The following is a 15,118-nucleotide window of genomic DNA, read 5'->3' as shown; positions in this document are numbered from 1 at the left end:
AATCAACAAGCAAAATTCTGATTCTGATTTACAGTTTAGTCAGTAGAACATCATTCATGGCATTTTGCTCTCCGTTTAACTAACTTTAAACTCTGTTCTTGTCCAGAAGCTGCAGTCGGAGCTGGACGTTCTGCGCTCCAGTGTGGGTGACGTGTCTCGACGCTGCGTCAGTTTCTTCGAGGAGAAGCCGACGTCCTCCAGCGTTCCTGTCCTCCGGTCTGAACTCAGCCTGGCTGTGGAGAAGATGGACAAACTGCACAACCTCTCGTCTGTCTACCTCAACAAGTTAGTCAGCCTCAGTGAACCACTCTGTCTATTGGTTAGCTCTGAAATATTCAAGTAGATTTCACTCACAAAGCACTTTCCTTTCGCGTCTTTAGGTTAAAGACAGTAGACGTCCTGATTCACAGCCTGGACGAAGCTGAAAGCCAAGTCAGGAAGTATGAGAGCAAACTAAGTGAAGAAGACATTGTTCCTGCCGACACTACAGCCATTCAAAACCTCAGAGATCAACTCGGGGTAAAACACTCTGTCAGGTAAATCCTCTCTCCTCCAGCTGAAGAAACAAACTCTAACCTTTCGGTCTGTGTTTGTTCTCCTTGCAGAAGTGGCAGGTGGAGCTCACTGAGCAGGAGGGCATCTTCCAGTCGCTGCAGGCCGAGGTGGGTCGGGCCAAAGAGGCGGGTTCTCAGCTCAGCAGGCTCCACCCGGACCGAAGCCCCGAGCTGGAGCGCTACCAGGAGAAAGCCAGTCAGATGGCAGAGAGGTGGAGTGGAATCAAAAGGCAGATGGAGACACGGTGAGCAGCACAGAAGTTTAAAAAAAGAAGAAGCAAAAAATGGATTTCAGGAACAGGAGGTGGATTAATGAGTTTAATTAACTCAGCGAGGAGGAGAGTAGCTGACTTTGTGATCTGAATATTTAGAGAAATTTCTAGTGGCCCTCTGTGGTACTTAGAAATACCTATCTAGACGTACAGGATAGTAAACTGAAGCTACTTCTAATATAAGATAACATAAGATAACACATTTAAACATTATAGCGGCTGGATGAAAATTAAGCAAGATGAGAAATACAAAATTAAAAGTAAAAATATAATAAAGACCGTACACCTTTCACATGACCAGATATGATAAACAGTTTGTAGAATTGTACGCATAAAATTATAGAGTAACAGTGCTGGATTTTTTTATTGCAGTTGGAAGGTTCTGAAGAGAAAAAACAGTATTACATTATATTCTATATACAGTGTTTAATAATATATAGTGTTTCTGATTTATTATTTAGACTTTTATAATGAAGTGGAATTTAAAAATCTTCAAATCAATCACATCTGGAGAGTGACTGCTAAGACTAATAACTCTAAATGCTGAGTAAATTATTGATTTCAAGCAGTTTTTCATCATTGATGGAGCCGATATAGAACATAGCATAGATTTCAACCACTACTCTGCATCTGAGAGTTTAGCTCTGTGCAGTTTTCAGCAGGCAGAACTTCACATAGTAGCAGCTTGAAAATTCTTTTTTTAACCAAATTTTTATGTACACTACATGTTTTTGTACAGATTTATCATTACATTAAATATCATTACATCTTCACTTGCACTTCAAACAAATTCTCCCCTAGCCTGTCGAATGTGTAAAATCAAATGAAATGAAATTAAAGTAAGCAATAACAGGAGACCAAGCATGAGAACATGCGGCGACGTTGCACAAACCGAGTGGACGTGAATGCAGCATACAGCATTTGGATAACTGTTATACCGAAATTCAGACCTGTCCAACTGCAGTAAAATGATCACCTTCATTTGCTTTTCACTGTGGCTGCAGCTACGTGCCGCTAACTTACCTCTCACAAGCTTGCAACAGAAAGAAAGTCGCTCAGCTGCATCACTCTCATTCTGATTCTATAAGAAACACAGATTTACCTTTGTGTGCTAAATATACTGAAATTCTGTGTCTCCCTGCAGACGAGCTGATCTGGAAGCTCTGGGTTTGGCGCTGCAGCAGTACAGAGACGGACACTCGGCTCTGATCAACTGGATCGAAGAGACGACAGAGAGACAAGAAAACACACAACCTGGACAGATTGACAGCAAAGCTCTGTCTGAACAACTGGCCCAGCAGACGGTCAGTAGATTCACACATGCAGCCTTGAAATTCAAGATCAGAGAGTTTTTATTCGTCACATTCTTAGTATCAGTAAAATGCAAACTAACTGTTAAACAAGGCTGTGTAATAACAACAAACGCATGAATAAAACATTCTTTAAAGATAAAAACAGTCATAAATAAAGAGCAGTAAATAGATTTTTGGATATACATATTTACGTTAAGCCAGTCTTGTATTCAGATCTGAAATAATTAATTTGATAAGTAAAATGTTGTTTCTTTATGTGTACTGTTACCAAATGCAGTTTAATGTAAAAGCAAACACATGTTAATACAAGACCTTTTATAAGTTCTGTTTGTTTATCTTCTTTCCAGGCATTAGTAGCTGAGATTGAACAGAACCAGACCAAACTAGACGAGTGCCAGACTTACTCCAAACAGTACTGCACCTCAGTGAAGGTAAGAAGAGCTCCAGAAACACTTCACTGTGTTTGTTTTTCACATATACTTCATTTCACATGTGAGAAACTGATGTTGTACAGTTAGGTATAACTGATAAGTTTTCAGGTAGTCGCTGCTGTTTGCACCGGCTTCATCACAGATTCTGTGTTGCAAACAGTCCAGAATAAGTGCAGTGCTGGAAGAAGTGTTCAGATTCTTTACTTCAGTAAAAGTACCAATACAGCTCTGTAAAAATACTGCATGAGAAGTACAAGGCCTGCATGAAAAATCCTACTTGACAAAAGTACACAGCAGCAAAATGTCAAAGTAGTAAAGTCTGATTAGTATATTATTATATTTACCATCATTATAGTATTAATAGTGTGTCAGCAGCAGTTACTGTTGTAGCTGCTGCAGGTTTGAACTGTTTTATATCCAGTTTTATATTCAGAGACTCAAGGAAATCTGAGCAAAGAAGAAAAAACAAAGTTTGGATGCACAAATCCGTTTTGAGTTTTTCTCTAATCTTTGATTTTTGGCGCGATATCAGATCTCACCTGATGTTTAAACTCTAATAGTGTGTTGCATTTTAAAAGCTTGTTGTGTGAAATCTTCATCTTTAAAGTAACTAAATCTGTCAGATAAATGTAGTGAAGTCTAAAGTAGAATATTAAGCATAAAGTGAAAATACTCAGGTACAAGTACTCCAGAAATTCTACTTACAGAATAAATGTAGGAGTGTTAGTTTACAGGCTAATATCACATTATTACGCTCCTAAACTGTCTCTGTGGCATTATGTTTGCCACAATAACAGTTTTTCACATCATTAAGTTCCTAAATGTTTTATTTTTTAGGATTATGAGCTGCAGCTGATGACGTACAGAGCCTTTGTAGAGTCGACGCACAAATCACCGGTTAAGAGGAGGAGGATGCACTCTTCCTCTGACGCCATCACTCAGGAGGTAAGGAGAGAGCAAATTTAAAATTTAATGATTACAGATATTAATTTTTGTTGAAAGTAATTAAACTTTCTTTTGTGTATTTCCCTGCATGTTGTGAACAATGCACATATTTGTGGGTTTATCTCCACAGTTCATGGACTTACGTACACGCTACACAGCCTTGGTCACCTTGACAACCCAGCATGTAAAGTACATCAGTGATGCTCTGAGGAGACTGGAGGAAGAAGAGGTGACACCTCATTTAACTTTACATCTTTAATTCAGCACTTAAGTGTCTAATTTAGAATCATTTGTGAAGAATATTTCTTCCGTTTCTAATGTGATGTTAAACGATAGACTGATAGTTTCTGCTTTGATCTGTGCAGAAAGAGGTGGAGGAGGAGAAGCAGGCCAGAGTGGGTCAGGTGTCGGACCTTCTGGGCTGGATTAAAGGCCTCCAGGGTCGGACTGGAGGACCCAACGCTGAGTCCTCTCTGGCTGCTCAACAGGTACTTCAGCACACTGTTTATGCTGATGTTATTATTATGAACATTAAAGAGGCTGTGATGTTCAGAGACCCACTGTCAAAAAGGCCCTGGAGTGAAATTATTAAAGAGCAGAAGATCAGTAAGCTGTGACATTATCGGTTCTGCTCTTGGTTAAATTAAGAAAATGGATTTCTTATTGATTACCGCTGCATACATGTTATCTTGCATATATATTCACTACATTATTTATCTCCATTATTTATACTGTATATATGTAAATAGATTGTTTTTGCACTATCTTTAAGATTTCCTTGCACTGAAAAGGAGAAGCTCTGCAATCTCGTTATACATTGTATAATGACAATAAAGAATATTCTTCTTCTGTTCTTCTATCTCACTGACTCTGTAATGTAATTTTGCTTTTTCTAAGTCAAAAAAAGATCAGATCGGAGAGGATTTAATGATTTGGCAGCCGCAGATGAACTCTATCTTGCTTTACTTTCACCCTCTCTCTAAGTGAAGGTTGGCAGCAGCAGACAAAGTCCTCGGTTCTTGTCTTACATAAAGCTATTAATGCTGCACAGTAAAAAATGCTGCATTCAGTTTTTTACTTAACAGGGAAGGCTGAAAGAGAAGCAATGTAAAAAAGACAAAATGGAGCAATGTCAGTTTTGTTCCTTTTAGTTTTTCTGTTAAAAATAACGTAAAGAACCCATAACAGTACGGTTAAAGCGTGAGTCGACAAAGCAGTATCCTTCGCTAGTATCTGTAGGAAGTTGTCCAACATTAATCACTTTGATCATCTGTCTTCTTTAAAGGCCATCAGTGAACAACTGGCAGCCAAGAAAGATCAGGTGGCTGAAGCTATCAGGAGCACGCAGGTCTTCCTTCTGTCGAAACAGGCGAGCAAGTAAGTGGAGAACACATACATGAGCACATTTAATATCCTTTCCAAACACAGACACCTCAGGAACTATTAGAGATTAAAGCCTGAAATGTTCAGTTTTTTTCTCACCATGTCATTGATTCAGAATCTGGAATATTAGACAAGTAGATCAAATAGCCTCTGATTATGGGTGAGTAGAAATATGAAAAAATTGAAGCCTTCATGAAAAGTCCCATTTTTGAGCACATCAAATTAACAAAAAGAATCAACGATGCAGAAGTTATGTAGTGATATTTTCTTAAACATGTGTAGCTGCATATGACAATAATACAAAACAAAACCGATAGAATACTTTTTAATAAGAAATACTTGGTCACAAGAATAAAAAGAAAGTTATTTTCATGAATTTCCATAATTAAAAGAGCAGACAGGACAAATTTTACCTCAGAAACATACATATTAATTGAGTTCTAGAGTTTCAAAATAGTTCTTTAAATGTAACAACTTATTCTTCAGGCATATGGGTTCTGTAAAGCATCTTGAGACAATTTGACTGTAATTGGCGCTATATAAATAAAACTGAATTGAATTCTGAGTCAATGCCATGAAGAGAGATAACAGTGAAAATGTCAGACTTGTACTTTTCGTAGTTCCTGAGATATTGTCATTCAAACAGAGACTCAAATTTGAAGGTGCAGAAAACATCCTGAAATTGAACCAATGGGCAGCTTTTATTTTAACTATCTCTCAAAGTAGTTAATATTTGACATGTAAAATTTCACAGATACTATTTCAAATTTGCATTGTTTGTAGTAAAAACGTTTCAACTGGATCAAAGATGTTAAACTGATGATTTTACCTGGAATAAGTCTCTACAGAGTACTGAATGTATCCAGTTATTTAACAGGTTGTTTTACCAAATGCCAGGATTTGTTGTCTTTTTTGCAGAAAAGAAAGACACTTTTTGGATCAGGACAGTTAGCCAACTTTAAACAGTTGAATTTTTGTTCATTTTATATCAAAATTGCTGTACTAAATTTATAAAGATAAAACACAGACTCCCATTAAACACCTACAGTAACTGACCTGCTCCATCTTCGCCCTCTATCCTCTCCAGGTTGTCCCCAGAAGAGCGAGCTAATGTGGAGGCTCAGCTGGACGAGCTCACGACCACCTACAACCAGCTGTGCGACAGTTCAACCCAGCAGCTGCAGCAGCTGGAGCAGCAACTGGCCAAAGAGGAGGAAAGAAAGGTAGATGGGTTGAAGAGCTGGGCTGAGGTGCATCAGGGTTACCATAGATTCATGACAGAAATGTGTTCTGCTTTCGCAAGCTTGAAGAAAAATAACTGTGAAGGTTCTTCTTATAAAATGTTGCTTCGAGTCCGAAAATGCTTGTGAGCTGAGCGTGAGTTCATGTGTGGGCCAGCAGCAGGTTGTGTGTGTTGTACAGCATGTTGTGTGTTCACAGAGTGTGCATTTTTGAAAAACATCACCACTGTTTCTCCACGGATCTCACTCATTGACTTGGTTTGGTTTAACAAACATCACAGACCCTATTCAGACATGTATTCAGATCATCCTAATTTATGTTTTCTAGTTTTGGCGCTATTGTTTGACCTCCTTTTTTCTAATTCAAAGGGAGACTAAGTGCTATAATACAGAAACAGTCTCAGAGAAGACTTCTGCAGCCCAGTTTTCAGTAAAAGTGATGTGAAACATGGGCACAGAAGGGTAAAAATGATTTTTCTGGATGACACTGTCTGAACCGGGCCTCAGCATGGAGTTATTCACTCTCACATTGTTCTCCTAAAAGCCTGCAGTCATGTCATTAACTATCTCCACCCTAGTTTTTATCATCTTCATTATCATCAGATAACTGCTGAACTGCTAACATGGTTCATAAAAGGCCTTAGTGGTGCCGCATTAGAGCAGCAATGCACAAGTCATGCTAGCAGTTAGACAAAAGCTGCTTTTATTTTTAGATGCATTGTTAGAAAATCATTTTCAAAATAGATGTAGCTTCACATTTCACTGTCATCTCTATAGATACAAAATAGTGTAATGTTATTTTACTTTATATAGTGGTAGATCAATGCCACTGCATAAAGTCTACACATTCCATTTCAGCTGTTTTGTTATTCAGCATAAGTTTACCCCATATGTACATTTACTTTGTCATAAAATTGCTCTTCTCCTGGCATACATGTTGTGGTACATTGGTCTAAAATGGTTTGAACGAATGTGGGATTTTAAAGTTTGAAACACTCCTTGGTAATTATTATTAGTAGCTGATTTCTATGTTAATGTTGTTTGGTGTTAAAGGTGATTTTTATGTGACTAAAAACTACTCAATGAACGATAGAAGTTTGTCACTTTTCCAGTAGAGTGTCAGTGCACCAGAGGCCAGCTATGCAAAAACAAAACCCACTTCACCATTTGAGCATGTTGTGTCCAGATCACAAGATTTTGTCCATGTGTGTGTGAATGAGGATTTTATGTGTTTGTTCTAATGCATTACTATTAATATGTGAAACTTTAAATCAGCGTTTTGCTTGAAAGTCACTAACAGCTGCCAAATGGAAGACTTGCGGACATCCGAGGTCTGAGCCAAGGATCAGAATGGAAAATCAGTTTGCTCTTAAGTTTTAGTGAAAACCATCAGATATCTCACAATATGGGGCTGTTTTAATGGTAATTAGTGGTATATTGAAAGACAGTAATCAGCAGGTATACAGACCTTTAAAGTAATGATATAAATAATTTGTCAAAACCCTTCATCAGTTTTCCAAGTGTCACGGTTTAGTAGTTTGTTTAAGGCGAGGTCAGTTGGAGGTTTTAGTGTCAGAGCAGTGTTAGGAGTCAGAATGAAGAGTGGCATGCAGAAAGCTAACAACCAGCTTCTCACCTGTCGCGCCTCGCTGTACCGAGCCGTAAGCTGGCCCATTAGTGTGTGGACGAGCCGGGACGGTAAGTAGCGCTCGCTTTCTCTCTTACCGATTCCTGTAAGTTTTTATCAAGTTTTATTCTCCTCTTTCTTTTGGATACTAGTATTTTCCTTTATATTACTTTGCTTTCCTTTGTCTAGAGCTTTTTCTGCACTTTTTGTTACAGTTTGCTTTCTTGCATGCTTAATGCTTGTTTTAGAATAGTGTATTAAAATGGTTATTTTAAATAAATGGAAAGAAACAATCAAGCTCCATATATGCTCTATATATGTATAGATTATGTAGGTGGCAAGTGGTTGTGGGTTTTCTTCTTTTCTGATTCTATGATCTGCCCGTAATACCTACAGGGGTACTTCAAAAAGTTCTCGGCACAGGAGAAAGACTGTTTTTGCATTATTTTTCGACGTAGTCTCCCTTAACTTCAAAGTACTTGGTCTACTGGCGTTCAAGCTTCCGGATCCCTTTGTGGAAGAAGGTCACATCTTGAGCCTCTAGATTCTCCTCAAGAGCATACATGACCTCATTATCACTTGAAAATGATCACCACCTAGTATTTTTTTACTAGTTTAGTAAACAGAAGTCAAACGCTACCAGCCAGGTTAGTAAGGTGCATGAAGCAACAGTTCAAAGCCACTTTTAGCTGCTTCTGCCACCTGATGCTGTGGGTACGGACACACCGTCCTGGAGCAACAGCATCCAGCATGAAGCTTTCCTCTCCTTTTTCTTTGATTGCTTAAAACATCTGGGTTTTGTGGACAGTGATGTAAGGCTTTATGGTATGCAGTTATGCCCCAAAATGAGTTTCCCCTTGTTTTTGGATGAAGCAGAGACCTTTTTGAAGTACCTTTGTGTAATAGTACAAAATAATATGATAACATAGTAATATAGCTTAGTACATGTTGCTCAAAGTACCAAACCAGAGTGAATGTTAACTGGAATTTTGTTTTCCCTCCTTTTGTAGAACCAAATTGCCATTGGTGGAGTGATCGACTTGGGAACAGTGGAAACATTCCCAGTGTTCCAAGCAGCCCGACGTGGTCTTATTGACCAGGACACCTGCCGTGTGCTGCTGGAGGCCCAGCTCATTAACGGTGGGCTGCTCCAACCAGACTCCTCTGCCAGTTTTTCACTGGAACAAGGTCTAACTCGAGGCCTCATTGACACTCACACCAGACAGTCCCTGTCTGAGCTGGAGAATGCCTTGTATTTGGTGGAAAACACCAAAACTGCAGGTGATCAACAACAAAATGTGCTGCCTGTAGTTAACGCAATGGAGTTTGGGCTCATCAGAGAGGATGTAGGTCTTCGTATTCTCGAGCTCCAGATTAACACTGGAGGCCTGAGAGATTCAACTGGAAAAATGCTGAGTTTGGAGCAAGCAGAAGACATGAAAGTTTTGCCTCCCAGAATCTCTACCAAGCTACAGTCTCGGCTACAACACAAAGAGCTGATAGATCCAAACACAGCTGAAAAAGTAAATCTAAATGAGCTTCAGGTGCGCTGTGTTCTTGACGATGACTCAGGCCTCCTTCTTCTTCCTGTCAAACAGCAGCCTGGAGGAACTGTTTGCCTCCGTTCTGGAAGAAAAGTTGGCATCTTCCGTGCCGTCCAGGAGGGACTGATCGATCGGAAAGTTACTGTACGGCTTCTTGAAGCTCAGCTCTTTGCCGGTGGCATTGCTGACCCTCGGTCTAGCCACCGGCTGACAATTCATGAAGCTGTTCGTCATGGACTTATGGACCAGGATTTAGCTTGTACCATGTTTGCACGGCAACTGCAAAATGGGGGAATTCTAGACCCTTCCAGTGGAGAATGCCTGGATCTAGAGGAGAGTATTCGCAGAGACCTTCTCTCCCCTCGTTTGGCTCTGTTGGTCCTTGAGTCTCTCTGGACTTTTATGGGAATGCTGTGGCCTGAATCTGGAGAACTCCTGCCTATTGCTGAGGCTGTTCAACAAGGAGTGATCGCAGGAGATCTTGCAAGGAACATACTAAGGCAGCGACACACCATTGGGGCTCTGTACAACCCAGAAACCCTCCAGGTGCTGCCCTTAAACCAGGCTGCCCAAGAGGCCCTTGAGCCCAGTGTTGTCGATCTTCTCAGAGACATCCACATACCAGACGTTCTTCTGAACATGAACCAATCAGGTACCCCATCTCTGAACCGCCTAAGCTGGAGTTCCACCAGCTCCTCTCCACCTCCTTCCTCTCCTGTACCTTTATCATCCCCTATAAGCCTTGAGTGGGAAACTACAGATAGGATAGATCCTGAGGAACAAACCAAACACAAGTTCCTGTTCCATCTCATGACTCACAGCTATGTGGATGCTCATTCTGGAAAACGGTTGGTGCTGCTTGACCCTGAACTGATGGCGATGGTCAAAGCTACTAATGTGGTTGTAGGAGAATCTGCATATTCAAGTCAAGTTGAGCCTTTAAGCGGTTTGGCCCCAGATAAGCAGGGGAAGTTGCAAATGGAGAGAAAGTTTAGTCTGACAGATAATGGAACGAGTGACAAACATATTGAAGTTGAGAAAGACAGGTCCAGTGTAGTTACAGAAATTAAGAATGTTGAGTATAAGGGTAGAAGCGGTGTAGAAGAAAGGTATGATGGCGAAAATGACAAGTTGCTGCAGAAACCACAAGCAATTGTAGAACGTGATTTAGCCGTTGTGGTTAAAGATAATATCAGTTTAGATAAAGATGCAAAAGTAAATGAACAAAAGAAAGAAGTGTCCAGACATCAAAATGTAAAGGTTTCAGATAAACATCTTAGCCCAGATGAGATGGTACAAACTGAATCCAAATTCAGAGATATTCCTGCTGAGGATACAAGACGTACAATCCCAACTGTAGTTAGAAAAACAATCACAGCACCACTTAAATCAGAGAAGGATGTCAACAGAGAGATACTGAAAGAATCCATCCAAGGAGAGAAAACAAATGAAGATATTGACTTAATACAATCCCAAGAAAGGAAAGATGTAAAACAATCCAAGACTGAATTAGTAAAGATCAAAGAAAATGTTCCTGTAATCAATGCTAAACCTCAGGTTGATATCCTTGAATCCACAGTGGATAAACAAGGGGAGGATGCCGAACTGGAGAAGTTAGTGGTAGAGCTCAAACAGGGAGGTCTGATGACAGAAGAAGGGGAAAAGCTGCTACCAGATGAAGCAGTAGCTCAGGGTGTCCTCCCAGGCCATACAGCAGTTAAACTAATGGCTCAGGCTGGTCTGTTTGGGGGTTTCCTAGATGTCAACAGTGGTGATTCACTTAGCATGGAGGAAGTTGTGCAGGAGGGTTTACTCGACGAAGATCTAATGTGGAGTGTCTTAAAATCAGATAAAACGCTTGCAGGGGTTGTGGATGTGGAGAAAAGGCAGATCTGTGGGGTGAAGGAGGCAGCTCAGGCAGGGTTGATTGACTCCTACACCGCTGCTCGACTTCTAGAAGCTCAGGTGGCATCTGGGGGGATTGTTGACCTACGTAGGGATAAGAAAGTCTCCGTCACTCTGGCAGCAAACCTGGGATTGATTGAGGAGAGTCAACGAGAAGAACTTGTAGCACTAGAGAAGGCATACAAAGGAAAGGATACAGATTCCTCAATATCCCTTAAGAAAGCCAGTTTACAGCTACAGATGGAAGGTGTTGTCGATCCAGAGTCCAAGTCTCCAGTTCCTCTGGAGCAAGCAATTCAGAAAGGGTTAATTAAGTCAGAGGAGGCATATCATGTGTTGACAAAGCAGGTGGCTGAAGGAGGTATAATACACCATGCTACAGGAATGAGACTTCCAGTCTCTGATGCTGTAGATAGAGGACTAGTGGATCGGTCCATTGCCACTGGGTTGGAGGAGCTAGAGTGGGTCTATAAAGGAAAAGTCAGCCCTTCAAGTCACCGAGAAGCTCTTGTTTTTCAAGCATCTACAGGAGCTATTTTAGACCCTGACACTGGAGTTAAACTGACATTGACTGAGGCAGTTTCTAAGGGTCTTCTAGATGAGAACATAGCCACTGAAATGATGGCATCTCCAACAGAAACGCATGGAGTGCTTGACCCCCAAACTGCACGCATTGTTCCTTATTCAGAACTTGTAAACCAGGGTAAGATAGATATTGAAACAGGTAAACGCTTCTTAGAGGTTAAACCCTTCCAAGGAGTTCAGGACGAACAAACAAATGAATACTTGACCATTCCCGAGGCAGTTGTATTAAAGAAGGTCGATCCAGTTCCAGCACTGAGGCTCCTCCAAAGTCAGGCAGACAGTGGCGGCATCATTGACATAAGTTCAGGTGAAAGACTTCCTCTACCTGAAGCCTCTAGGAGAGGTTTAGTTGGAGATGGTATGGTCAAAGAAATAGCCACTAACCAGTTACTGAAAGGAGGGTTAGTTGATCCTGCCACTAGACAACGAGTCCCAAGTCTCAATGATGCCGTTGCAGTAGGACTTATATCTAGTGATGTGGCATCAGAGATTCAGGAGAAGGTTGCTTCTGTGGAGACAGAGAATGATGATGAAGATAGGTCTACGCCTGTAGCTTCATCAAATGGATCAAGTGGTTCGTACAGCCCTGCTATTATATTATCAGCAACAAGTACAGACAGTCCAACAAACTGGTCTGATGCAAATACAGAGATGCCACTTTCAAAGAGAGGTTTAGGAGTTGCACAAATTAATGAACAGAAATCGACATCTGCAGTATCAGATCAGTCACTGTTTTATGACACTGCTGCAGTGGAGGATAAAGTAGAAGTACCGGAGTCAGTGGAAAACAAGTCATTAATTCAGCCAGACCACTCTATGGATGTCTTGTTTAAGTTTGCAACTAATGTTGAGAAAAAAATTCAGCAAGCCATTGAAGAGATATCACCTCAAGAACAAATCGCTAAATCAGAAAATCTTTCCAAACAGGAGTCTGATAAAAGTAGAATTGATGGTAAACAAAGGGAAAGCATTTTCAGAGATTCTGTTGGAGAATCCATGCAGACACATATCGCTCATAGTGACAAAGAATCACAGAAAGAGGTCAGAAAAGGGGTTGATGAGGAGTCAGTGAAGGATGTGGAAAAGGAGCGTAGACCTGCTGATGAGAGCACAATAACGATCAGTCAGGTTTCTGAACATGGAAACCTGACAGGTTCAGTAGCAGCAGAGATTACAGATGACAGAGAAAGCAATGAACTGTCAAAACTGAGTGAAGATGATTATAGGAAGAAGGATGCGGCAGTGCAGAGAGATGATGTTTTAAATGAAAAGGGTAAGGGAATGGAGAAAGAGATCAAAGATTTAAAGATCAAAACTAGTACTGATGTTGAGCAGTCAGAAGAGTTATTGACCTCTACATCCAAAGAGTCAGAAAACAAAAGCAAGAAAAAGAGGAAGAATAAAAAGAAGGCAAAAGGCAAAGAAGTAGAAAGTGAAGCACAACCTCCAGAGGTAAAACATCCACCTCCAAATGATAGAGTTGATACAGAAACTGAAGGTCAGTCAGAGGCTTTTCATGCAGCCACAGATAAAGTTGAATCACAAGACATACCTGAGAAATCACAGATTCATGGCCAAGGAGCCTCTGAAGTGGCTCCCAGTGGTGAAAGTGAAGCAAAGATTGATGTGAAATTTAAAGCTGAAGATGAATTGGTAAAACCTGAATGGGAAGATGTTCCTGCCAGTCTGGAATTTGAAAAACCAACAATTGAACCAGAGAAAGACGTAACTAAAGTAAAATTACTGAATAATACAGAAAAGGTTGATAAGAGCAAGAAGGAGAAATGTGAAGAGGTTTCAGTTTCTCAGCAACCAGAACAACCAGAGAACATTCAGGAGGTAAAGAAAAGCACTGAACAAGAATTACCTCAGAAATCAACTCTCCCAGATAAAGAGAAAGCAGCCTTGATAATGAAAGCCAAAGAGAGTATTCTTAAAAAGGTGTTTGAAAAGGGAGTGAGCGAAAAACAGGCTGCTGAGGAGCTGGAGGCTCTGCGCAAAGAGGTGGGGAAGAAGGAAGGTCAGGGAAAAGCTCTGCTCACTAAGGTTGATGCAGTGGAAAGTCAGAGTGCTGTCAGAGATGATGGTGTCAAGAGATCCAATGGTTCACCAAAAGGCAGTAAAGAAGAGACGAGTGTCAAAGTAGAAAAAACTGCACTGACAGAGGTCAATGAAAATACAACTGTGGAGAAACCTTTGATCCAAGAGAACGCTGAGGCCAAACTGTTTGAGGCTTCTTCAAAAGAGATGGAAAAGAGCAGGAGTTCTGGAAAGGAAGACGTACAAAAAGATGTTCAGACAACCCCGTCTGTGCAACCTAAAGAAACTCAGCCAAGAAAACAAACTAAGAGCAAGAAGTCCAAGACTGCACAACTGGCAGACAAAGTTGAACCTAAAGCTGAAAAGTTATTGACTCATGAAATAATAGATTCTGAGGTGAAAACAGCAGAAATTACCACCAAATCCACTACAGCAAGACCAGATTTAGAAATCTCAAGTTTGCTGAAGGAACAGAGGACAGACAGACGTACAGATGATCAACCAACCATCCAACCTTCAGATAGTGATAAGGCAAATGAGGTGGAGGCCTCCGCAATTAATTATCAAGGAGCTGAGACGAGTAAACAAAGTCCACCACATTTACTTGAAACTCATAAGCCCATAACTCCTGTTCAGGAACACATCCTAATGGCAGAAGTTGTATCTGTTGGGAAACAAGAAGTCCACTCAGATACTAGAACTGCCAGCAAAACCATTGATGATTCTCAGGATGCTACACGCAAACTGGACATTCAGCCCACAGCTCAGTCTATGGCTCCTGGTCCACAGCCAGAAAAATCAACCAAAAAATCTAGGAAGAAAAAGCTCCAACCCCCCGAAGTTGAAATCACCAATGTTTCTCAAGCTTTAAAAACCCAAGAGAAACAAATGGACTCTCCAGAAACAACATCTTTGGTCCCAGAGGATGCTTCTACTGAATCTGAATCACCTGGAGTACCTGAGTCTGATACAGCCACCGAGAGCTGGACGGAAGAAGAAGATGATGCAAGCAAGAGTCCAGAAACTGTGTCAAATAAAGACGGGACGACATCTGCAACTGGCAAGGTAAGAAGATGTAGAACATTTGTGAATAATTGTTTTTACAGAGTTATTTACGGGTGTAGGAGTATAGAGCTGCATGATTGTGGTCTAAGTGATATTGTTGATTATTTTGATCAATACTGAGGTATAAAATATTTAGCATGACTTTAGAGACAAAATATTTTTAGTACACTTTCATGGAAAAAAGCTTTTACTTCCATGTTGTGCTACATTCTT

General features: G+C 40.6%; 1 protein-coding gene across 21 annotated transcripts in view; it reads left to right on the top strand.

The window, feature by feature from the left end:
• Nucleotides 1–15,118, top strand: part of macf1a (microtubule actin crosslinking factor 1a) — a 335,093-nt gene that overhangs the window by 214,572 nt on the left and 105,403 nt on the right. For 20 of the 21 annotated variants that reach the window (XM_055017589.1, XM_035945394.2, XM_055017581.1 and 17 more), the window contains 11 exons: nucleotides 107–285; nucleotides 381–519; nucleotides 606–799; nucleotides 1,971–2,130; nucleotides 2,487–2,570; nucleotides 3,408–3,515; nucleotides 3,646–3,744; nucleotides 3,881–4,003; nucleotides 4,801–4,892; nucleotides 5,986–6,121; nucleotides 8,777–14,905. In XM_055017589.1, the coding sequence (XP_054873564.1) occupies nucleotides 107–285; nucleotides 381–519; nucleotides 606–799; nucleotides 1,971–2,130; nucleotides 2,487–2,570; nucleotides 3,408–3,515; nucleotides 3,646–3,744; nucleotides 3,881–4,003; nucleotides 4,801–4,892; nucleotides 5,986–6,121; nucleotides 8,777–14,905 (7,443 nt within the window). The remainder of the gene's footprint in view (nucleotides 1–106; nucleotides 286–380; nucleotides 520–605; nucleotides 800–1,970; nucleotides 2,131–2,486; nucleotides 2,571–3,407; nucleotides 3,516–3,645; nucleotides 3,745–3,880; nucleotides 4,004–4,800; nucleotides 4,893–5,985; nucleotides 6,122–8,776; nucleotides 14,906–15,118) is intronic. The other variant, XM_055017587.1, reaches the window with a different exon arrangement.

The sequence above is a fragment of the Amphiprion ocellaris genome, chromosome 15 (genome assembly GCF_022539595.1).
Source record: "Amphiprion ocellaris isolate individual 3 ecotype Okinawa chromosome 15, ASM2253959v1, whole genome shotgun sequence".
Taxonomy (NCBI): Eukaryota; Metazoa; Chordata; class Actinopteri; family Pomacentridae; genus Amphiprion; species Amphiprion ocellaris.
This window is presented reverse-complemented; position numbering and strand designations above follow the sequence as displayed.